This window comes from Odontesthes bonariensis, chromosome 7 (assembly GCF_027942865.1).
Source record: "Odontesthes bonariensis isolate fOdoBon6 chromosome 7, fOdoBon6.hap1, whole genome shotgun sequence".
Lineage (NCBI taxonomy): Eukaryota > Metazoa > Chordata > Actinopteri > Atheriniformes > Atherinopsidae > Odontesthes > Odontesthes bonariensis.
Genome location: NC_134512.1, coordinates 38,038,680 through 38,065,201, shown reverse-complemented (window position 1 = coordinate 38,065,201; position 26,522 = coordinate 38,038,680). Strand labels below are relative to the sequence as shown.

The following is a 26,522-nucleotide window of genomic DNA, read 5'->3' as shown; positions in this document are numbered from 1 at the left end:
CGTCCTCTAACATACCGACACATGGATCAGCCTCCATTTCATTTGGTCATGGCTCCTTAGGTCCATTTAGAATTTGATGCACTCTCATGTTTAATGATCATCACGTCTTCTGTCAGACCTCAGTTTGTAAGAAATAAAACACATCTCTAAATATAATGATGTAATTAGTCCTGAATTATTTTGTTAGCCAGGGTCTGACTGTAACTTTGTGAAATTACATTTCAGAAGCGGCATCTATTTTCATCTTTTGCCAAGATAATTCAGAAATAATTTCTTAGGATTTGAAGGCATCGTACCCCCCCACCACCACCACCATGTTTCACACAGAACAATGTGAGAACAGCCACTAAGCAGTCTGTTATTCATTCCTCTTGTTAACTTGGAACAAATCCCCCGGTGGATGAACTGACTTTTTCTCTGGAGGTTATTGTTGCTGAAAATAGCTGCTGCGTGTCCATTGTGTGGTGGAGCTGCTTTGTGCTCAGCATTGTTTGCTTATGTGAGGAGAGAATGTTCACCTGCTCACCTGACTGACACACACACACATGCTCACCAATAACCACTGACAGCACACTTAGAAAGGCGTGTGCACGTGCAGATGTACGCCCTCGTAGGTCCTTTGTTTCCTGATTTTTATTATGTTTAAAAGTGAACCTTCGGTCCTCTGAGATCGTGTGAATCTCCTGTCAATCAGAGTGAGTCTGTGTGAAACTAAAGCAGTTTAACAAACCACAATCTCAGGTTTATGTGAGATAAACCTTATAAATAAACCTTGACATTTACACAATCTCTTTCTGGCTTTTTTAAATAGCTGCATTTATATAAAAGTATAAGATCATCTCTTTGGTTACATCCATAATTATGATTGGTTATCTGGTGCCAACTCCAAACGACTTTTCACATCTGAGATCTCTTGTGCATTAACAGGAGTTAAACTGTCTTGAGGCAGCAGTAGAAATGACAGCTGACAGGTTTTCTAAGCTGTAAGTAAACTACAGTGATGCTGACTCGGTCTGACAGAGGCAGTAAAGCTCTGCTGCCGAACACTGACTCCAGCAACCAGCTCAAAGAGCAGAATCATACATGCCTCTGGGAGGAAACCATCTATCATAAAAAGTAAACTTTTGTTACAGTAGAGAAGTCTGTGAATACTAAGCAGAGGTGGGAAGAGGAAACCAGAGGAGGTGTATACAGTAAAAACACTTCAGACTCTGAGTGTTGAGACTTTAATACCACGATTATTAAAGGCTCAATTATTTGAAAGGTTTTGAACTAGCCCTGTGATGGACTGGTGAGCTGTCCAGGTGTACCTGGACCACTGGTAGCTCCATCCAGGGTGTACCTGGATCCAGGGTGTACCTGGACCAATGGTAGCTCCATCCAGGGTGTACCTGGATCCATGGTGTACCTGGACCACTGGTAGCTCCATCCAGGGTGTACCTGGATCCAGGGTGTACCTGGACCAATGGCAGCTCCATCCAGGGTGTACCTGGATTTAGGGTGTACCTGGACGAATGGCAGCTCCATCCATGGTGTACTTGGACCAATGGCAGCTCTATCCAGGGTGTACCTGGATCCAGGGTGTACCTGGACCAATGGCAGCTCCATCCAATGGCAGCTCCATCCAGGGTGTACTTGGACCAATGGCAGCTCTATCCAGGGTGTACCTGGATCCAGGCTGTACCTGGACCAATGACAGCTCCATCCAATGGCAGCTCCATCCAGGGTGTTCCTGGATCCAGGGTGTACCTGGACCAATGGTAGCTCCATCCAGGGTGTACCGTGATCAATGGTAGCTCCATCTAGGGTGTACCTGGACCAATGGCAGCTCCATCCAGGGTGTACCGTGATCAATGGCAGCTCCATCCAGGGTGTACCTGGACCAATGGTAGCTCCATCTAGGGTGTACCTGGACCAATGGCAGCTCAATCTAGGGTGTACCTGGACCAATGGTAGCTCCATCTAGGGTGTACCTGGACCAATGACAGCTCCATCCAGGGTGTACCGTGATCAATGGCAGCTCAATCTAGGGTGTACCTGGACCAATGGTAGCTCCATCTAGGGTGTACCTGGACCAATGGTAGCTCCATCTAGGGTGTACCTGGACCAATGGTAGCTCCATCCAGGGTGTACCGAGATCAATGGCAGCTCAATCTAGGGTGTACCGTGATCAATGGCAGCTCAATCTAGGGTGTACCTGGATCAATGGCAGCTCAATCTAGGGTGTACCTGGACCAATGGTAGCTCCATCTAGGGTGTACCTGGACCAATGACAGCTCCATCTAGGGTGTACCTGGACCAATGGTAGCTCCATCTAGGGTGTACCGTGATCAATGGCAGCTCCATCCAGGGTGTACATGGACCAATGGTAGCTCCATCTAGGGTGTACCTGGACCAATGGTAGCTCCATCTAGGGTGTACCTGGACCAATGGTAGCTCCATCTAGGGTGTACCTGGACCAATGACAGCTCCATCCAGGGTGTACCGTGATCAATGGCAGCTCCATCCAGGATGTATCTGGATTTAGGGTGTACCTGGACCAATGGCAGCCACATCCAGGGTGTACCTGGATCCAGAGTGTACCTGGACACATGGCAGCTCCATCCAGGGTGTACCTGGATTTAGGGTGTACCTGGACCAATGACATCTCCATCCAGGGTGTACCTGGACCAATGACAGCTCCATCTAGGGCTGTCGCGGTGAGGGAATTTCTACCGCGGTGACTCATAGCCACTCAACAGCGCGGTATGCGGTGATATCGCATTTTTGTTCATTAGGCTACTTTCCATGACACGCAATGTTAGATGAAAATCGAGCGGATAATCCGGCTTTTTTTCCCAGCGATTCTGATATTTCACTTTGCTTTGCCTGTCATTTACTCGCTCACAGACCAACATAGCGGAGATCAAGCAGCGCATACCCCAGTTCTGCAACATTGTTGCCAGTGCCACATGGCAAATATCAACATTGTTGCAGACCTGCGCACGTTTCGTTTAGTAATGACGGAGAAAAACGAAGCAGATCAGTGCAGCAGTTGAGCTCACGTGTCCGGGATACAGTTTTTTGTTAACAGACTGCCGCCGACCAACCAACCCAAGCTGAACTTTAACTGTTTCCGCGAAGTTGTCAGAGCTTATTTCTGGCACGGCACATTTTTTAAACGTTTTTTTTTTTTTAAATAGTTTCACCTACACAGTTTTGTTGAAATGATCAGGTATTTCCCAACAGCAAATGTGCACACCAAGCTGTGGTTCTGTGGAAGCTAGTTTATTGTTGATATTAGATGGTCGCATTTACAACGTTAAACATGTATAATAAGGGAAGATTCAAAGCCATAAAGTGTTCGGACTAGGCAGAGGAGTAAAGCCGAGATAAAGGTAGGCCACTGCATTTTATTTTAACTTCTATTGCTTCGACACTGAGTAGGCATATTCTTGTAATATCAGCTGCTGAGGGAGAATGAGACCACAACGAGTACCATGCAGACGTGTGTGCGTGTGCAGTGCCTATATGCAAAGATGACGACAGAAACGTGGCACCTCGCTGTGTTAATGTGTTTCTCCTGCCTTGCGGGGAATATACAATGTATCATTATTACTGTGCTGGCTTTAAAAAAGTATCAGTTCTGTCAGTCGCTTTGTATCTACTGTGCAGTCTTAAAAACTCTTTTAGTTTCTCGAGTTGTTCTGCGCGTGCAAGCGGGCGTGCAGTGGTGGCGGTGGCCTGGACACGCACCGCGGAGGTCCTCTCAGCACCGGGGTGATTGCATTTTGCGGTTATCGTGACAGCCCTAGCTCCATCTAGGGTGTACCTGGACCAATGACAGCTCCATCTAGGGTGTACCTGGACCAATGACAGCTCCATCCTGGGATGTACCTGGACCAATGGCAGCTCCATCCAGGGTGTGCCTGGACCAATGACAGCTCCATCTAGGGTGTACCTGGACCAATGACAGTTCCATCCAGGGTGTACCTGGACCAATGACAGCTCCATCTAGGGTGTACCTGGACCAATGACAGCTCCATCCAGGGTGTACCTGGACCAATGACAGCTCCATCTAGGGTGTACCTGGACCAATGACAGCTCCATCTAGGGTGTACCTGGACCAATGACAGCTCCATCCAGGGTGTACCTGGACCAATGACAGCTCCATCCAGGGTGTACCTGGACCAATGGCAGCTCCATCTAGGGTGTACCTGGACCAATGACAGCTCCATCTAGGGTGTACCTGGAGCTGACCAATGGCAGCTCCAGCACCCCCATGACCCTGAATTGGATTCAGTGGGTATAGAAAATGGATGGATGGTTGGAACTGTGCAGGAGACTTTATGATATCAAATGGAAAAATAGCTTACAGTTTCCTTCTGTCTGAGCAGATAATCCAAGAGAGACGATGAAAGGAAATGTTGATATTTCGCACTGAAGAATAAATCAGCTGCAAATCATCCACAGTTGTATTAATTTTGTAATCTTCTATTATCAAAACAAATTAAGGATTTAAAGGAATACCTGTAAATGAAGCTACGTTTAGCATTTTAACCAGAAAATGGTGAACGCTGTGGAATCTAAACGTTGTTTTGTGTGTTTTTCAGGCAGAATGAGGTGCTTTGGAGAGAGGTGGTCTCACTGAGACAGAACCACACGCAGCAGCAAAAAGTCATGAACAAGGTCAGTGCACGTGTGCGCAGTATGTGACGTGAGCGACGAGTCAACCGATTCATGGAGAAACCAGTTCAAGTTCGGGTTGTGTGTGGTTTGTAGGTCCTCCTCAGGGTGGACGCACATCTGCTGCAGCTGTTCCTGCTCATAAACCGTTCAGTGGAGTCGGAAAATAACTTTTATCAGGAAAACTATTTTCTATTCAACAGCAATAGTTTCTTGCTATAGCTGTAGAAGTTGAGCATAAATTAGGCCTTCTTGATTCTTTGCTCACTCTTTTTCCCCCGATTGACACCCTGCTTACGGTTATTCGTAGAGATGGGACCAAGTCACACATGTGCAAGTCCCAAGTAATTTTTTCTTGGTCAAGTCAAGTCAAAGTCAAGTCACCTTATTATTGCAATTTTACCTGCAGAATCTGATCTTAATAAAGTGAAAACACCTGTCCACCCCGTATCACAGACCTGGGCATTTTACGGCCCGCGGGTCAGATACGGCCCTTTGCCCGTCCCTGTCCGGCCCGCGCCTCCCTGCCCCCTCCAGTCAAAAATAAAAACGGATTTTGGTGTGCATGCGATGCAGCTGTCTTTTATTTTGAAAGGGCCTGACGCATTGTTTATGAATGCATGCACAGTGACAGGTGGCTAGCATCCGAATCCCTGATCCACACAAAATGTCGTCTCACGGGAAAAAAAGAAAAGTTGATTCAGAATGCCGCGTTTTCAACAAGGCATGGACAGCGAAATGTTTGTTTACAGAGGTAAAAGTTTAAGCTGTGTGTTTAGTTTGTGGTGTGTCAGTGGCTGTGTTAAAGGAGTATAATATCCACCGTCACTACGTGACTAAACACGGGGAGAAATACAAGAACTTTTCAGAAAAAGAGAGCGCAGCTGAGGCGTCTGTGTTGCTCACCAAGCTGCAATCTCAACAAACACTTTTTACAAAACGTTTGCCATCCAGAGGTGCTGCAGTCAAGACAAGTTTTGTTATTTCGCACAAGATTGCTAGAAAGAGCAAACCCTTCTCTGATGGAGAGTTTATTAAGGAGTGTTTGGTGGACTCGTCTGCGCTAATATGTCCTGAGAAAAAAGACGCTTTTGAGAACTTCTCCCTCTCCCGCCGCACCGTAACGAGGAGGATTGAGGACATCGCGAAAAACCTGCTGCTACAACTGAAAGACAGCGTGAATGACTGAGTACTTTCCCCTGGCTTTGGATGAGAGCTGTGGTATACGGGGCACTGCCCAGCTGCTCATCTTCATGAGCGGGATCAATGCAGACTTCAGAATCACGTAGGAGCTGGCAGACATGCGGTCAATGAAAGGGACAACAACGGGGAGTGATCTCTTAGCTGAGGTAAATGCACGTCTCGAAAGCTTGGGGCTGAAATGGGACAAACTGGTGGGCGTGACAACAGATGGGTGTCCAAATCTCACAGGAAAAAAAGTTGGTCTGTTAAAGCGAATCCAGGACAAAGTGGCAAATGAACTTTTTTTCATTGTATTATACATCAGGAAGTGTTATTAAAGTCAGTGTTACAAGTGAATCACGTTGTTGATGTTGTAACTAAAACTGTTAACTTTATCAGATCAAGGGCACCGAATCATAGACAGTTCGTTTCACTTTTAGAAGAAACTGAGGCTGACCACCGTGACCTAAGCTACCACACAGCCGTCAGGTGGCTGAGTCTGGGGAAAGTGCTGAAAAGCTTCTGGGACCTGAGAGGAGATTCAGGAGTTCTGTGTGAGGAAGGGACATGCCATCCCTCAGCTTTCAGAGGCAGTCTGGCTGGCAGATCTTGCTTTTACTGTTGATGTGACTGCTCAGATGGATGAGCTAAATGTTAAACTGCAACTGTTATTAACTATTAATTTGATAGAATTAGTATTAATTCTCACTTCAACCTAAACCACAATTTGTTCATGTTTATAAATATTTAAATATTCTTATTTATTACCAAAATAATCTGATTTAAATATTTTATTATAAAAAGAAATATAATGAGAAAACATAAGTCAATATTAAATTTGAGTCATTGCTGGTTCGGCCCTCCAACACATTTCAGATTTTTCATGCGGCCCCCTGAAGAAATTAATTGCCCACCCCTGCCGTAGCATATCAAGCTAACGTTAGCTAACTACCGACTAGGCTAACAGGATAATATTAGCTAATTTGACGAGGACTTCCTGGTCAGAATGGATCTTCAAATGACGAACTAAGTTGGAAGTTGTCGTCTGGCTATCTGAGATGTTGATGCCGCATGTCTTGCACTGAGCTGTTCGTCTTTTGCCGTCAAAATGGTAATTACGAAAGCCGAAGACAACGACTCTCGGTCCCGCTGACATGTTGATGCATATCTGATATGAGTTTATTCTCTCCAATAAACACTAAGGTATGTAGAGAGGGCATGGCTGACTGACAGGGTAGGGATCCAATGAGGACGCCATTCTCAGCCTGCGCTCCTACCGGGTTATCGATATTATTATTTTATTAATTTATTCATTTTAAATTCAAACTGAAAACATGAACTGAATAACACTCAAGTCATTCAAGTCATCGTGTCTCAAGTCAAGTGCCGAGTCTTTAACTTCCAAGTCCGAGTCGAGTCTCAAGTCTTTTATTTTTTGTCAAGTCAAGTCACAAGTCATCAAAACAGCGACTCGAGTCCCCATCTCTGGTTATTCGTCACACAAATTCTTGCCTTCAGAGAATAATTGCATGCAGGTTAAACTCAATCGTCATCGCCTCAGTGAACCTGTTTGGGTTTGAAATGGTTTGGTCAAAAATACGTCGTGACATTTGACACTTTTGGATCGACCCAAACCAGTTCGACTCTTTAACATGCAGTTGGTCTCATCATCACATATTCTTTAGAAGTAGGAATAAGGAGGACCGTCTCAGTTGATCATTAGTCTAAGATGAAGTCAAGTTTGTTTAAACTAATTCACGTTTCAAATGCATCTCATAGAAAATATCAGATTTAATGTTATTTTTCCTGAGAACTGCAGAACAAACCACCCAAAGTCTCACTGCACAATGTGATAAAGTCACTTAAAGACAGTGTTTTCTGTCGATTTGTTTCCACAGACACAACTTTCACGGGCTTTTCATTTTATTGCAACCGAACAGGAAAATAACTCCACAGAGTAACACAGTCACAGCACTGACTGCTGCATCGTATTTAAGAGGTGAAAAAGTCCACATTTGGAGTTTAGAGAGACTTTAAATGTCCTTTTTGCATTCAGTCACTCTCTGCTTTGACGCTCTCTTACACATAACAATCTGCTTGCTTGAAGTTGGTTGATAAAAGTGAGGTGGTTAAGGTTAGGAAAACATCAAGGCTTGCATTGAAACAGACTCTGTAAGAACATGTTGTCCCGAACCTTTGGCTAAACACACTAAACACACACTCCAACCAGACATCCTACTAAAATACTTGACCTTCAAAGTCATCCTGGATGGCATGAAATAAGTTTTTCTATCCGAATGGGCAGAAATAAAATCGCACGAATGGCTGGAGGCATTTTGTATTTATTTATCTGAACAAACTTCAGATAAATGCCCGGCAGTATTGACCTGGTGCATTAAATAATGTGACAGTGGTGACGTCGTTCATGAATAACCCCCAGAAAGCAGTGCTTTCATTATGATGATCAGAGGTGGGCAGAGCAGCCAAAAACTGTACTCAAGTAAAAGTAAAAAGTATTCATCCAAATAATTACTGGAGTAAGAGTAAAAAATGGGAAAAAACTACTCAAGTACTGAGTAACTGTTGAGTAACGTCTGATTTATTTGTTAACACAAGCAGTCAATCAGACAGACAAAAATACTAAATAATCATCTTTAGCCCAATTAGAGTTCATCCAGTAGATAAAATAAATTAAAATGAATTAATTAATTACAAAATAGCTTAAATTCAAATAATCCAGGTGAATTCAAGTACTTCAATAAAAAATAAAAGAGACTTAGGAAATGTTTAAAACATATGTAACCCATATGTAACCTAAAAAACAAACATTCATCTATCCATGGGGGGAAAAACGAGTTTAGGAAACTTAGCGCTACATGTTTCCTCAAGTTAGATGTTGAGTGTCTGCTGAAATGTGCGTTTGTTTTGGTTGACACAGAAGACACATAATGTAGCTGCTGTTTCTCACTCTTTGTAAGGTAAACATGCTTTCAGTATGAGGCCTCGTCTGCGTCTTCATTTCCCACCGTTGGTTCTGACATTTTCATCTGTTTCTTTGTTTGTTTGCTACGACTGCTAATGCTAAAGCTAACCCGTCCCGCCGCTGAGATCGAGTACGGTCACGTGACCAGACTGCACGGCTGCGTCTGATTGGTGGAACACAGTCAGGTGGTAGAGCCTTTGGTGGAAGTCTCTCTCTCTGTCAGAATAAAACATTAAAATGAGGCGTACGCGGGGGGGGTAAAAATAATGAGGCGTAGAATACCAAAGAGGTAAGAAGAAAAGTAACCAGCTCATTGTAGCCTAATGTAGCGGAGTAAGAGGACAGTTTCTGCTGCACACATCTACTCAAGTAAAAGTAAAAAGTATAGAGATTTAAAACTACTCCAAGAAGTATAATGTTTTCAAAAACTTACTCAAGGAAATGTAACTGGTTACTACCCACCTCTGATGAGCCTCTGCTAAGTTTTCAGCAGGAATGAGTGAATGATCAGGTTTGTGGTGCAGGAGGAACCCGAGTAAAGCTGTGTGAGTCATTAATCAGATTACGTCACATGTAAACTAAAATATTAAATCTTTCCTGTGTGTCAGCGCCACAGTCTCATGGTTTATATTTGGTGGCGCTGGTTCTTTCTAAGTGTAAAGAAACTATCTAAAGGAACAAACAGGTTGAGTTGTGAGGGTTTTTTTTCTGCATGTGTGACAGAGCAAGGATGCTGATTCATGCTGTGCTTTTCTCCCTCTTTGCCAGCTGATTCAGTTTCTGTTCAGCCAGATGCAGCCCAACACACCCGGCACCGTGGGCCTAAAGAGAAAGCTGTGAGTACGCACACACAGACGCAGCCATCAACAAAAGTGAGACAAACAGGCCCGCAGTGGGGCAGAGGGAAGGGCTGGCTCAGCTGACAAACTGAACAATCTAACCCAACGAGCGCTGTGAATGGAGATGAGTGCTGAATCAGTCAGACACACATGCACAGCGAAGGCCGAGCAGAGTGCATGACCCCGCTGCAGCCAGTGTGTGTGAAAACGCTGCCTCAGCTTTTGTTGCTGACAACGAACGAGGCCGGCATGAGAACGAAGCAGCACGCCGGAGCACAAAGGTGCCACAGAAACGGGAATTTATAGAGCAGAACTTCTTCTTCTGCATCTTTTCTGCAGATGTTTATACACATCGTGCGTTCTGAATCGCTCAGTTCCTTTCCACACTAACGTGGATGTTTTTTAACTTCTCGTCCACATGCAAACAGCTGACAGAATTACTGAGGATTTTAAACAACTCAGAGTATTTGTGTCGGATTTGGTAACCTTGGTAACTCGTGCAGTAGCATCTTCCTCTTCTTCTTCATCGGTGCACACACACTAATGACGTGTCTTTTAGTTTCATCACTGCGTGAATTCATCAAAGCAATTATTTACCAATTCACATTGATCTCTCACTGTGCAGTTTCAAAAGGTAATTGATTGAATTCAATTTCTCTACAAGCTTTTCTTCAAGCCATTTTTACCAAATTATGACAACATCTGATTGAATTTGGCCCTATACTGCCCCTAGTGTTTAATACACACACACACACGGGTGCATGTGTGTATATATATATACAGTTAGGGCTGGGCAATGATTAAAATGTTTAATCTAATTAATCAAATGATTTCCCGCCGATTTGGATCCGCCGATTACTTTCTTTTCCTGTCCCACAGCAGACAGCAGCAGACTTTTACAGAATAAAAGCCTGGGAGCAGCAGACTTTTACAAAATAAAAGCCTGTGAGCAACAGACTTTTACAGAATAAAAGCCTGTGAGTAACAGACTTTTACAAAATAAAAGCCTGTGAGCAACAGACTTTTACAATAATAAGATAAATAATAAAACCTGCATTAATGCGCGATAAAATATTTATCGGCGTTTTTTAACAAGTTAAAGCGATAATGAGTTAACTCGCCCAGCCCTCATATATATATATATATATATATATATATATGGATAAGTATACTTAAATGTCAATTTCAAATCATTACTCAAAAAAGATCAGAGTAAAGTACAGAGACTGATCTTCATCTTTCAATTTTCCACCTGCAGGTGCATAAATTTTCCAGTTTTTAAGCTGTTGAAACGAGGTTAGTTTTTGCATTTAGATCAGGTCAAAGTTAATCTTTTGGTCATTCTTTTTATAAAAAACGTTAAAGCAGAATTAAAAATGTTGAGCTTTCTTCTTAAAGTACTTCTTAAAGAACCAGCCCTCAAGCACCCGAGACATGATACATGATCAGGACTCGCACAAATATTTGTTTTTATGAGATCCAGCAACTGTAGAAGGAGCCAAAATAGTTTGACTTTAAAGTGTACACCACCATGTGATTAAAAAAAAGCCTCGCTCACACTTAGATCGTGTTGGGAAGTGAATACTGGGTGGACCTCGCTAATCCCAGCATAAAGCTCTGTTCTGGTGCTCCTTTACTCTGTAACTTATTACTGCCGGTAACACGCATCCGAAACAACGAACTAAATCACTCATTTAAAAAACAAAAAAAGATGAATCACATGTCCCACTGTGACTGGCTCTGTGACTCCAGATGCGCTGAAAGCCTTTGTTTCCATCAGGCCCCTGATGTTGGACGATGGCTCTCCCAGCCCCCCCACCAACAAGTTCAGCCACAGTCACCAGATGGAGCCCCTACACGAGTCCTTCTACATCCAGTCGGTGAGTAAATGTTCAGATGAGTTTACACAGAATAAGTGGGAGCGCCTTCACCCTGGTGAGATCAGTAAGAGTAAAAACATTTTGCTGAGAACTATAATTAGTCTCCAGAGCTGCTGACCTTCCACTCTCACCACAAATGGAGCTGGCAGCGACATGCAGGGAAACTCGGCTTTGAAGTGGCTGGCTGGCCTTTCTGAGTGCCGAGCCGTGCTGGGAGGCCGGTGGACTCACCGTGCACCAGTCTAATGCAGCAGTAATCACGAGGTGGACATTTATCTCCTTCGGCTCTCTGCAGTGGTCAGTTCAGTTTCCTAAAGGACCACTAGAGGGCAGCAGTGTGCAGTGACAGACGAGGGCTGCATGCACCGTCTCTGACTGTTCGTGGGTTTTTAAAATCCCTTCTGAGGCCAAATGACTGTGTTTGTGTCCAAAGAGCAAAGATGAACGACTGCAGCGGCTGCCAAGTTCAGAGAGCTTTATTCTAATACAGAACAAGTTTGGAAACACAGGCTGTGTTCCAAACTGCATACTTCCACACTGCATACTACATACTACATACTACATACTACATACTACATACTGCATACTACATACTGCATACTACATACTTCATACTGCATACTACATACTACATACTACATACTACATACTGCATACTGCATACTACATACTGCATACTACATACTACATACTACATACTGCATACTACATACTACATACTGCATACTGCATACTACATACTGCATACTACATACTACATACTACATACTGCATACTACATACTGCATACTACATACTTCCATACTGCATACTACATACTGCATACTACATACTACATACTGCATACTGCATACTACATACTGCATACTACATACTACATACTACATACTGCATACTACATACTGCATACTACATACTTCCATACTGCATACTACATACTGCATACTACATACTGCATACTACATACTACATACTGCATACTGCATACTACATACTACATACTACATACTACATACTGCATACTACATACTACATACTACATACTGCATACTACATACTGCATACTACATACTTCCATACTGCATACTACATACTGCATACTACATACTACATACTGCATACTACATACTTCCATACTGCATACTACATACTGCATACTACATACTACATACTGCATACTACATACTACATACTACATACTGCATACTGCATACTACATACTGCATACTACATACTGCATACTACATACTACATACTGCATACTACATACTACATACTACATACTGCATACTGCATACTACATACTGCATACTACATACTACATACTGCATACTACATACTACATACTGCATACTGCATACTACATACTACATACTGCATACTACATACTACATACTGCATACTGCATACTACATACTGCATACTACATACTACATACTGCATACTACATACTACATACTGCATACTACATACTACATACTACATACTGCATACTACATACTGCATACTACATACTGCATACTGCATACTACATACTGCATACTGCATACTGCATACTACATACTACATACTACATACTGCATACTACATACTACATACTGCATACTGCATACTACATACTGCATACTACATACTGCATACTACATACTGCATACTACATACTGCATACTGCATACTACATACTGCATACTGCATACTGCATACTACATACTACATACTACATACTGCATACTACATACTACATACTGCATACTGCATACTACATAGTGCATACTACATACTTCCATACTGCATACTACATACTGCATACTACATACTACATACTGCATACTACATACTTCCATACTGCATACTACATACTGCATACTACATACTACATACTGCATACTACATACTACATACTACATACTGCATACTGCATACTGCATACTGCATACTACATACTACATACTGCATACTACATACTACACACTGCATACTGCATACTGCATACTGCATACTACATACTGCATACTACATACTACATACTGCATACTACATACTACATACTGCATACTACATACTACATACTACATACTACACACTGCATACTGCATACTGCATACTGCATACTACATACTACATACTGCATACTACATACTACATACTACATACTGCATACTGCATACTGCATACTGCATACTACATACTACATACTGCATACTACATACTACACACTGCATACTGCATACTGCATACTGCATACTACATACTGCATACTACATACTACATACTGCATACTGCATACTACATACTGCATACTGCATACTACATACTGCATACTACATACTACATACTGCATACTGCATACTACATACTACAAACAAAATACTACATACTACATACTACATACTACATACTGCATACTGCATACTGCATACTACATACTGCATACTACATACTACATACTGCATACTGCATACTGCAAACAACATACTACATACTACATACTACATACTACATACTGCATACTACATACTACATACTGCATACTGCATACTACATACTGCATACTACATACTACATACTGCATACTGCATACTACATACTGCATACTACATACTGCAAACTGCATACTACATACTGCATACTACATACTGCATACAACATACTACATACTGCATACTACATACTACATACTGCATACTACATACTACATACTACATACTACATACTACATACTACATATTGCATACTACATACTACATACAACATACTACATACTACATACTACATACTGCATACTACATACTACATACTGCATACTGATCGATCAGACAGTATGCAGAGCGTTAACCCACAATGCATTTCGCTCCTGCCCGAGCCGAAATCAGCCGCCCTGAAGCTGATTTCTCTTAAGCTCTAAACTCTGTAAACTTTAGCAACATTTGAAACATTTTCAGGTGAGAAAGTAGTCGTTTAGATCCCCAACATGTTGAAAACCTGACAAAATACCAGCTATTTACAATTTTGTTCCCACGAATTCGGCGCTACTAAAGCTAGCCGCAGTGAGCAACGCACTTCCGGTTATTTTCACAAAATAAAATACCCGTTGCCTTTTATCTTAGGGAAAGCCATTACCATACAATTGGTGCTTTTGTTTTGAAAACAGGAAGTGAACCTACCCTCGTTGTAGCTAGCTTGAAACTGCTGTTTTGACAGGAAATGACGATCGGCGACGTCACGTTACGTTGCATCTTGGGTAGTTTGAGTATGAGTAGTAACCTCATGATGCATACCCAACATTTCGGAGAATCTAGTATGCATCCGGGAACTTCTCGCTCACTAAAAAAGTTAGTATGAGTTGTAGGAGTAGTATGCGGTTTTGAACACAGCCTCTGCCGTATGCAGAATGAAAGTATGCAGTTTGCAAGTATGTAGTATGTAGTATGTAGTATGAGGTTTGGAACACAGCCACAGCCTTCCTGGACCTGGTTGCTCATATACGATGAACACAACACTCCTCCCAACAGGCCTTTAAAAAAAGAAGCCTTTCAAACAGCAGCCTGTAAAAAGGCGCCTGAATGCCTCTCAGACCAAACGAAGCAAACTCGTCTGATCGAATGAAACAAAGATGGATTTGTCCAGACTGAGTCTGGCAACCTGTTGGGTGTGCAGCCCGACTCCGGGCCGATGGCAGCTGGGATGAACTGCAGTCTCCTCTGAGCCTGAGGTGGATTAGGCTGGTACAGACGATGGATGGACGGGAGAAAAAATGTCTACCCCAACCCACATCAAACATTTTTTAGAGCAATTTAAAGCTGATACGGTGAAATAGAAAAGGAAAAAACACAGAATAATAATCTCTTATTTTGAGGGTCCTAAATAACTTTAAGTTTAAAGTTACTGAGGCTTTAAAATGTATTTCATGTATGTTCTGATTATCTGGTAACTGGTACTTTGCTGTGTCTCAGTTTAACTTCTTCATTGTTGTTTTTATGATTGTCACGTTTAACTAGTTATGCAGCAAACAGTGTTTTAATATCCAAATGAATGTCCATTCATGGTTAAATGTGTTTTTTACAACATAAAGAACCAGACACAGACAGCTTTGATCTGTCTCAGTCATGAAACCAAATGTCTTTACACTGGAAAAAATGCCCCTCCAAAAATAAGTAAAAAACCAACAAATAAAAGACGTTTTTGCTTGAAATAAGCAAAAAAATCTGCCAATGGAACTAGTGAAAATCGGCTTGTCAAGATTTCTTGAAATAAGATCAGATATTTAGGACTTTTGAGTTAAAAGTGATCTTGAAATTAGCTTAAAAAACTCTTCAAATGAAGAAAAAAAAGCTTGTTTCATGTGAAATATGACTCAAAACAATTTGTTTTCAAGACTTTTTCACTTAACAAGATATTCCAGATGTTTTGTCTTCAAACAAGTCCCTATATCTGGCTGAAATGGTACTTGTTAGGCAGTTGTGTCTTATATTAAGTGTAATGAGATACTCAATGAGACAAATATACTTGGTAAGATTTAGATTTTTCCAGAGTAAAAGGTAAAAAGATTGACTGCAGCTGTAGGCCAGCACAGAACGCCTCACAGTCCTGTCCTCTTCCTCCTCAGCCACCCAGTGACACTGCTTCTTGTTCTGCCGGTGGGCTGACGGGCGGGCCCATCATATCCGACGTCACTGACATGTCTCAGGCCGGCATGGCCCTTCAGATGCAGCCTGGTGAGAACAGGTGACTGTTTTCCATTTCCACAGCATCAATAATAACGCTCGCTGCACACCACGCGACTTTGTGAAAAACAGGTCTGACGCCGTGTGTTCGACAGGGAGAAGTGCATGATGCTCATCAAAGAAGAGCCTGTAAGTCCAGGAGTGAGAGGAGGAGGGAAGGGAGGCGGCGTGGGTGGAGGAGAGGCCGTGGCTTTGACCTCCACCTGTGACGTATGCCCCTCAGAGCCTCCCGTCCTCCCTGTCGCCATGGTGCAGTCTGTCCTGGAGGGGAGGAGCTCAGCCGCCTCGAATGTGGAGAGGAGGAGCAAGAGACCCGCCCTGGACAGGTACACTGGAAAAAATGCCCCTCCAACAACAAATAAAAAAAACAACAAATAAAAGACGTTTTTGCTTGAAATAAGAAAAAAATCTGCCAATGGAACTAGTGAAAATCGGCTTGTCAAGATTTCTTGAAATAAGATGTGATATTTAGGACTTTTGAGTTAAAAGTGATCTTGAAATTAGCTTAAAAACCTCTTCAAATGTAAAAAAAAAAAAAAGCTTCTTTCATATGAAATATGACTCAAAACAATTTGTTTTCAAGACTTTTTCATTTAACAAGATATTCCAGATGTATTGTATTAAAACAAGTCCCTATATCTGGCTGAAATAGTACTTGTTGTGTCTTATATTAAGTGTAATGAGATATTTGGACTAGAAATGAGACAAATATACTTGGTAAGACTTTGATTTTTTTCAGTGTATGAGCTCACACACTGGAAAAAATGCCCCTCCAAAAATAAGTAAAAAACAACAAATAAAAGACATTTTTGCTTGAAATAAGCAAAAAAATCTGCCAATGGAACTAGTGAAAATCCACTTGTCAAAATTTCTTGAAATAAGATGTGATATTTAGGACTTTTGAGTTAAAAGTGATCTTGAAATTAGCTTAAAAACCTCTTCAAATGTAAAAAAAATTCTTGTTTCATATGATATGGGACTCAAAACAATTTGTTTTCAAGACTTTTTCATTTAACAAGATATTCCAGATGTATTGTATTAAAACAAGTCCCTATATCTGGCTGAAATAGTACTTGTTGTGTCTTATATTAAGTGTAATGAGATATTTGGACTAGAAATGAGACAAATATACTTGGTAAGACTTTGGTTTTTTCCAGTGTCTGAGCTCACAGATGGAGGTCCTGAAAGGAGCTGGTGTCAGCGGTGGTGTGGTGTATCTGTGTGGAGGCTGCATGTCACTGTGAGTGCTCGTGTGTGCAGGGTGGAGGTGTCAGACTCGGTGGAGAATGTGGACATGAGCCTGGAGGAGCTGCAGCAGCTGCTGCTCAGGAGCCACCAGCAGAGCGCCGTGGAGGCCGGGACCGGCGCCGTCATGGATGTCAGTAAATCTGCCCATGAGCACATCCAGATGATCAGCATTTAACACTGACCTGAACCTTCTTCATGTCTCTCTGCAGCCTTTCAGTTTAAGCCTGCCTCTGACTGAGTGGAACTTCACAGAGATGGAGTCCAACCTCAAATCAGTAAGTGTAAAGTGTGAGTCTGCTCCTCTGTACCTGTAACGTGTTCAGCTGAAGAAAGAAATGTGCTGAGGATTAAACAACACGAAACACAATCACGCGTTATTTACCCAAGGTTATGATCTGATTAAGTCTTATTTATAAAGTGCCAAATCACAACAAATGTCACCTTGTAGCACTTCAAAGACACAGTCCAGTTCAAGATAATTACAAGGGAAATGATAAAGATTATTGAAGGTAAATAAATGTTGGAAAGTCGAAGTGTTGCAGAGACAGAGCTGTGGCTTTAATGTCCAGTCAGCAGTATGAATGCGTCGGGTCGTTCTGTTAGCAGCTGAGCACCAAAGGGGACGCTGTCCTCAGGGAATACCTTCCCATGAGCGGAGGCACATGTTCAGAAATAATGTTGAAGTAGGGGGAAGGTGTCAAAGATCCACGTGAATGCTCAGTTTCCAGACAGAACTTTGCCTGAATCCTCACACTGCCCCAGTCGGCCGGCCTTCCTTGTGCATCCTGGTGACATATTGGTGCATCCTGGTGCCATATTGGTGCATCCTGGTGCCATATTGGTGCATCCTGGTGACATATTGGTGCATCCTGGTGCCATATTGGTGCATCCTGGTGCCATATTGGTGCATCCTGGTGTAATATTGGTGCATCCTGGTGCCATATTGGTGCATCCTGGTGCATCCAGGTGCCATATTGGTGCATCCTGCTGCCATATTGGTGCATCCTGGTGCATCCTGGTGCCATATTGGTGCATCCTGGTGCCATATTGGTGCATCCTGGTGCCATATTGGTGCATCCTGGTGCCATATTGGTGCATCCTGGTGCCATATTGGTGCATCCTGGTGCTATATTGGTGCATCCTGGTGTCATATTGGTGCATCCTGGTGCCATATTGGTGCATCCTGGTGCCATATTGGTGCATCCTGGTGCCATACTGGTGCATCCTGGTGCCATATTGGTGCATCCTAGTGCCATATTGGTGCATCCTGGTGCATCCATGTGCCATATTGGTGCTTCCTGGTGCCATATTGGTGCACCCTGGTGCATCCTGGTGCTTCCTGGTGCCATATTGGTGCATCCTGCTGCCATATTGGTGCATCCTGGTGCCATATTGGTGCATTCTGGTGCCATATTGGTGCATCCTGGTGCCATATTGGTGCATCCTAGTGCCATATTGGTACATCCTGGTTCATCCTGGTGCCATATTGGTGCATCCTGGTGCATCCATGTGCCATATTGGTGCTTCCTGGTGCCATATTGGTGCATCTTGGTGCCATATTGGTGCATCTTGGTGCCATATTGGTGCATCCTGGTGCCATATTGGTGCACCCTGGTGCATCCTGGTGCATCCTGGTGCATCCTGGTGCTTCCTGGTGCCATATTGGTGCATCTTGGTGCCATATTGGTGCATCCTGGTGCCATATTGGTGCATCCTGGTGCTTCCTGGTGCCATATTGGTGCATCTTGGTGCCATATTGGTGCATCCTGGTGCCATATTGGTGCACCCTGGTGCATCCTGGTGCATCCTGGTGCCATATTGGTGCATCCTGGTGTTTCCTGGTGCCATATTGGTGCATCCTGGTGCATCCTGGTGCCATATTGGTGCATCCTGGTGCCATATTGGTGCATCCTGGTGCTTCCTGGTGCCATATTGGTGCACCCTGGTGCATCCTGGTGCATCCTGGTGCTTCCTGGTGCCATATTGGTGCATCCTGCTGCCATATTGGTGCATCCTGGTGCTTCCTGGTGCCATATTGGTGCACCCTGGTGCATCCTGGTGCATCCTGGTGCTTCCTGGTGCCATATTGGTGCATCCTGCTGCCATATTGGTGCATCCTGGTGCCATATTGGTGCATCCTGGTGCTATATTGGTGCATCCTGGTGCCATATTGGTGCATCCTGGTGCCATATTGGTGCATTCTGGTGCCATATTGGTGCATCCTGGTGCCATATTAGTGCATCCTAGTGCCATATTGGTACATCCTGGTTCATCCTGGTGCCATATTGGTGCATCCTGGTGCATCCATGTGCCATATTGGTGCTTCCTGGTGCCATATTGGTGCATCTTGGTGCCATATTGGTGCATCTTGGTGCCAAATTGATGCATCCTGGTGCCATATTGGTGCACCCTGGTGCATCCTGGTGCATCCTGGTACATCCTGGTGCATCCTGGTGCCATATTGGTGCATCCTGGTGCTTCCTGGTGCCATATTGGTGCATCCTGGTGCTTCCTGGTGCCATATTGGTGCATATTAGTGCATCCTGGTGCATCCTGGAAAGGAACACAACCCGTTCCAGTTATCTACATGGAGTAAAAGAAAGCATGCTTCATCAGACCGCCTTATTTCATTGCTCTGTGGCCCAGTTCTGATGCTTGTGTGCCCATTGTCTGTACTGTGGTTGGTGGATCAGCATCGACACCCTGACCGGTCTGTAGCTATGCAGACCACAACAGACAAAGATGTTCTGACAACTTTCTATCAGAGCCAGCGTTAACTTTTCCAGCACTGTCAGACAGAGTAGTTCTTCCATTGTAACGATGAGCCATGGCCGTCCGAACCCACTTACTGCTTCACCAGTTTTCCTTCTTGGACCACTTTCAGTGTTGAGGGGATGCTCTTGATTCTTCTTAAAATCCCTCAAATCCCTCCGCTGGTAAACTTTTTATGGTTCCAAAACGTGCAGCTTAAAAGGACAGAACCTTCATTTATCCCATAATATAGTCTGCCCCAGTTATCAGTTGAACAGGCGAGAAATCTTTTTTCTTCTACACTCTCCACCGTTAGGGTGAGGAATTACAAATACAGAGTGAGGGTAGATGACACTAAAATACAGAGTCAAGATTGGAAGGATTGTAAATTTTGCTTTTTGGTGGTCGTGATTGCAGTCATTTCTTGTGGAAGATTTCCTACCATGAGTTGTGTTTTTCTCCCCAAAAAGTTATTTTCTGGTGAAACTGGACTGATCATTAATCATTATTGGCCAAATACTATAATAATGGCATGAAACTAACAGAGAAAAACACTTAAATCATTAAACAGGCCTACAGAGGAAGATGTTCCAGTGTGACTCTTAAATGTACACTGGAAAAAATGCCCTTCCAAAAATAAGTAAAAAAACAACAAATAAAAGACGTGTTTGCTTGAAATAAGCAAAAAAAATCTGCCAATGGAACTAGTGAAAATCGGCTTGTCAAGATTTCTGGAAATGAAATGTGATATTTAGGATTTTTGAGTTAAAGTGATTTTGAAATTAGCTTAAAAACCTCTTCAAATGTCATAAAAAGCTTGTTTCATATGAAATCCGACTCAAAACAAGATGTTTTCAAGACTTTTTCATTTAACAAGATATTCCAGATGTATTGTCTTCAAACAAGTCCCTATATCTGGCTGAAATGGTGCTTGTTAGGCAGTTGTGTCTTATATTAAGTGAAATGAGATATCTTGACTAGGAATGAGACAAATATACTTGGTGAGACTTAGATTTTTTCCAGTGTATCATCCAGCACAGCACAAACTTAACAGCTTTCCTTCCAGCATCAGAGAGCCAAGAGGTAAAAGCCTGATCTCTGAAAGTAATCAATAATTTCATTAATGGCCAATCATCAGGCCACCTTGGGTAGAACAGAGTGGATGAAGAGGCTGTCCAGCTTCAGAAAACTCACTTAGTACCAGCAGCTGTCACAGTGATGATACATTCTTATGTAGAATTTACCGTAGAAGCCACGTGACCTCGTCCCCCAAACGCACCTCTCTACAGTACTACTTATGCATGCAGCACTGATGAATAAATAAATAGGGTGTGTACGTCCCTTCTGGCCCGGGAATGCCCCAGGATTCCCCAGCAGGAGCTGTAGTGTTGCTGGAGAGAGGGGTGTCTGGCTCTCCTTCTTGGACATGTTGTTCTGCAGCACGGTTGGACAGGTGGGAGGTGATGGATGGATTTTGGGAGATTTCTGTTATTTGACCTAAACAGCAAGGCAACCGACCTGAAGGTTCAAAATGTTTGTAATAGTGCAGCAAACAAAAAATAAGACAAAAAAACAGGGCTATGGGCAGCGATTAAAATGTTTAATCTAATTAATCACATGATTTCCCTGATTAATCACGATTAATCGCATTTGTACGCAGAATCCAAAAATGAATCCAAAAGTAGTGTATAGCTTTTAGCATTTAGTTTTATTTTAAATGTGCTGCCATATGAATGAAAGTGCCATAACATTTGTTGTGCAAACACACTTTTAACATCAGCATCTTTCTGTAGTTTTTATGTAGAAGCCTCGCTCCACTGTCTGTTTCCTTGAATGACTTGCTGCTATCAGTTGTGTGTTTTGCCTTTAAGTGATATTTTAGACTGGAACTACTGAGCTGAGAAGACAATTCAACTTGGCTGTGTTTACAGATGACTTTGGTTCTGTCAACTCCGCCGTCTGGAAGAACTTTAACATGAAAATGGCCGAGTAAAAGTTCCGTACCCTTCTCCATGTTTGGTGGATCCCCCGATTACTTTCTTTTCCTGTTCCACAGCAGACAGCAGCAGACTTTTACAAAATAAAAGCCTGTGAGCAACAGACTTTTACAAAATAAAATAAATAATAAAACAGGGGTGGTCCGTGGCGTAGTGGGTTGAGCAGGCGCCACATGTACAGAGGCTATAGTCCTCGCTGCAGCTGGTTTTGGTTCTCTGTGTTGGGTCTCTATATTGGGTCTGTGTTGGGTCTCTGTGTTGGGTCTGTGTTGGGTCTGTGTTGGGTCTGTTTTGGGTCTGTGTTGGGTCTGTGTTGGGTCTCTATATTGGGTCTGTGTTGGGTCTGTGTGTTGGGTCTGTGTTGGGTCTGTGTTGGGTCTCTATATTGGGTCTGTGTTGGGTCTCTGTGTTGGGTCTCTATATTGGGTCTGTGTTGGGTCTGTGTTGGGTCTCTGTGTTGGGTCTCTATATTGGGTCTGTGTTGGGTCTCTGTGTTGGGTCTTTATATTGGGTCTGTGTTGGGTCTGTGTTGGGTCTGTGTTGGGTCTCTGTGTTGGGTCTCTATATTGGGTCTGTGTTGGGTCTCTATATTGGGTCTGTGTTGGGTCTCTGTGTTGGGTCTGTGTTGGGTCTCTGTGTCTGGTCTGTGTTGGGTCTGTGTTGGGTCTCTATGTTGGGTCTCTGTTGGGTCTGTTTCGGGTCTGTGTTGGGTCTCTATGTTGGGTCTGTGTTGGGTCTGTGTTAGGTCTCTATGTTGGGTCTCTATGTTAGGTCCCTATATTGGGTCTGTGTTGGGTCTGTGTAGGGTCTCTATGTTGGGTCTGTGTCTGGTCTGTTTCGGGTCTGTGTTGGGTCTGTGTTGGGTCTGTGTTGGGTCTCTATATTGGGTCTGTGTTGGGTCTCTGTGTTGGGTCTTTATATTGGGTCTGTGTTGGGTCTGTGTTGGGTCTCTATGTTGGGTCTGTGTTGGGTCTGTGTTTGGTCTGTGTTGGGTCTGTGTTGGGTCTCTGTGTTGGGTCTCTATATTGGGTCTGTGTTGGGTCTCTGTGTTGGGTCTCTACATTGGGTCTGTGTTGGGTCTGTGTTGGGTCTCTGTGTTGGGTCTGTGTTGGGTCTCTGTGTTGGGTCTCTATATTGGGTCTGTGTTGGGTCTCTGTGTTGGGTCTCTACATTGGGTCTGTGTTGGGTCTGTGTTGGGTCTCTGTGTTGGGTCTGTGTTGGGTCTCTGTGTTGGGTCTGTGTTGGGTCTCTGTGTTGGGTCTCTATATTGGGTCTCTGTTGGGTCTCTGTGTTGGGTCTTTATATTGGGTCTGTGTTGGGTCTGTGTTAGGTCTGTGTTGGGTCTCTGTGTTGGGTCTCTGTGTTGGGTCTGTGTTGGGTCTGTGTTGGGTCTGTGTTGGGTCTGTGTTGGGTCTCTGTGTTGGGTCTGTGTTGGGTCTCTGTGTTGGGTCTCTATATTGGGTCTCTGTTGGGTCTCTGTGTTGGGTCTTTATATTGGGTCTGTGTTGGGTCTGTGTTAGGTCTGTGTTGGGTCTCTGTGTTGGGTCTCTGTGTTGGGTCTGTGTTGGGTCTGTGTTGGGTCTGTGTTGGGTCTGTGTTGGGTCTGTGTTGGGTCTGTGTTGGGTCTGTGTTGGGTCTCTGTGTTGGGTCTCTATATTGGGTCTGTGTTGGGTCTCTATATTGGGTCTGTGTTGGGTCTCTGTGTTGGGTCTGTGTTGGGTCTATGTGTCTGGTCTGTGTTGGGTCTCTGTGTTGGGTCTCTATATTGGGTCTGTGTTGGGTCTCTATATTGGGTCTGTGTTGGGTCTCTGTGTTGGGTCTGTGTTGGGTCTATGTGTCTGGTCTGTGTTGGGTCTGTGTTGGGTCTTTATGTTGGGTCTCTATATTGGGTCTGTGTTGGGTCTGTTTCGGGTCTGTGTTGGGTCTGTGTTGGGTCTGTGTTGGGTCTGTGTAGGGTCTCTATATTGGGTCTGTGTTGGGTCTGTGTAGGGTCTCTGTATTGGGTCTGTATTGGGTCTGTGTTGTGTCTGTGTAGGGTCTCTTTGTTGGGTCTCTGTGTTGGGTCTGTGTTGGGTCTGTGTTGGGTCTGTTTCGTGTCTGTGTTGGGTCTGTTTCGGGTCTGTGTTGGGTCTCTATGTTGGGTCTGTGTTGGGTCTGTGTTGGGTCTGTTTCATGTCTGTGTTGGGTCTGTGTTGGGTCTGTGTTGGGTCTCTATGTTGGGTCTGTGTTGGGTCTGTGTTGGGTCTGTTTTGGGTCTGTGTTGGGTCTGTGTAGGGTCTCTGTGTTGGGTCTGTGTTGGGTCTGTGTTGGGTCTGTTTCGTGTCTGTGTTGGGTCTGTTTCGGGTCTGTGTTGGGTCTGTGTTGGGTCTGTGTTGGGTCTGTTTTGGGTCTGTGTTGGGTCTGTGTAGGGTCTCTATGTTGGGTCTGTGTTGGGTCTGTGTTGGGTCTCTGTGTCGGGTCTCCATATTGGGTCTGTGTTGGGTTTTTGTCGCTTATGGCGTTTTCATCAGACCATGAACCTTCTCCCACATGTTTGGGACATGTCCCAGATGTCTTTTTTTGTTTCCTGAGCTCTTTCAGGGTTACCTGTAACTTTTTAGCCTCACTTTTTAACCTATGAGATTTTGGTGGTCTGCCCTTTCTCACATCAGTTTTGATATTTTAAAACTGATCTTTTTTTCCCCTGAAGTGTTTGGAGTGAGTTGTGTTTCAGACTTTTCAGAACAGGTCTACATATATCATGAGATCATGTGACACTAGGCAGCAACAAGTGGACTTTAGTCAATGTTAGTTTTGAATTTAATCCGCAGCATTTGACCATAATCTAGGTCATCAGCATGGGAAAGATCACCATGGAGACGAGTCTGGACCCGAGTGTCAGGAAATGTTGACTGATGTTCACATCCCTTGAATACTTTGTCCTCGTCGTTGATGGTTGGTGCGAGGTCCTCAGTGATCCGTTCTAACTTTGCTATGGCAACGTGAGATATAGTTGCAGCCACATCTCCGGCTTCTTCATAACGAGTGGAAACCGAATTTCCTAAAGTAAAGCCCATTTATCATCGGAGTGGTTTCAATGCCTCAGTGTTGGCTCATCTCTAACTGCAGGATGCTGCATGACTGCGGACCAAACTGTGAAAGTCATTGTGCAAATGGTTTCTGAGACACTCGTGCATGTTTTATTAACGAGTACAGCTGTTGGTTATGCTTCTAGCAGAGAGTGGAATACACTTAGATTTTCCATTTTTTGCAACAGAAGAAGCCCATCACAACATCATCATCCATGATCCTGAGCTGTATCCTTCTCTGTCTGACAGATTTACTGACACTCAGGGAAACAGCTCATCTCTAAGATGTAATTAGGTTTCATCTACTTCCACTCATGGCTAAAGATGGCGGTGAAAATGAGAATCTTTTAGTTGTGAATCTACAGAGTCTGATACCTTATCAATAACTGATTATCACCGAGTTTCACATTAATCACACCGTTTATCATGACAAACCTGCTTTTATTTTCACTGCAGCAGTAACTAACAGATTAACTTGTATCCATATACGCAGCTTGGTATTTGCCAGAAAGCCTAAAGTGAACCAGAGAATGTTCAGAGACAGGATGACCCACTCAGGTGTCTGCACCACATGAGTTTCACCATCTGCTGCTTTGGGAGACATATATTTTGCTCCAAGATTACAACTGACTCTGTCATCTCATAGTCTGAAGGAAAATTGGGCCCATTTACACGAGACACCTAAGCTCCAAACGTTCTAACAATGTACTGTTATAACTGTCGGAGACCAGGAGGAAACTATCATGGTCCTCCAACCGTCTGCGTTTCAGAGAAAACGTCTCTGACTGCACTGTATGATGCTAGCAGACATTAAACTTCCATAGCACCTCAACCGTGCATGTTTAGGAGGCAGGGAGGTTTTTTTTTTATGAATGATTGTGTCTGTGTTCGGTCAACAAAATGTGTGGTTTCCTCCACAGTACATGTTCCAGAATCAGGAAGTAGAAGCTTTTCCAGCTGCTAACTGTGAGGAACAGTGACTTTGTGCTGTGGATCGACCCACGTGAAGTGAAAGGTAACAATCCTGTGATTTACACTGGTATATACAGTAAATATATACATGGCAAAGGCAAAGGCAAAACACACAACTGATAGCAGCAAGTCATTCAAGGAAACAGACAGTGGAGCGAGGCTTCTACATAAAAACTACAGAAAGATGCTGATGTTACATTACATTACACTTAG

At 43.5% G+C, this 26,522-nt stretch overlaps 1 protein-coding gene across 1 annotated transcript in view; it reads left to right on the top strand.

The window, feature by feature from the left end:
* The window catches only part of hsf4 (heat shock transcription factor 4), a 34,421-nt gene extending 8,104 nt beyond the window's left edge, over window positions 1–26,317 (top strand). The window contains exons 5-12 of the mRNA XM_075471133.1: window positions 4,593–4,668; window positions 9,599–9,666; window positions 11,450–11,549; window positions 16,156–16,274; window positions 16,369–16,599; window positions 17,534–17,651; window positions 17,731–17,796; window positions 26,258–26,317. Of these exons, the coding sequence (XP_075327248.1) occupies window positions 4,593–4,668; window positions 9,599–9,666; window positions 11,450–11,549; window positions 16,156–16,274; window positions 16,369–16,599; window positions 17,534–17,651; window positions 17,731–17,796; window positions 26,258–26,317 (838 nt within the window). The remainder of the gene's footprint in view (window positions 1–4,592; window positions 4,669–9,598; window positions 9,667–11,449; window positions 11,550–16,155; window positions 16,275–16,368; window positions 16,600–17,533; window positions 17,652–17,730; window positions 17,797–26,257) is intronic.
* The last annotated feature ends 205 nt before the right edge of the window (window positions 26,318–26,522 follow it).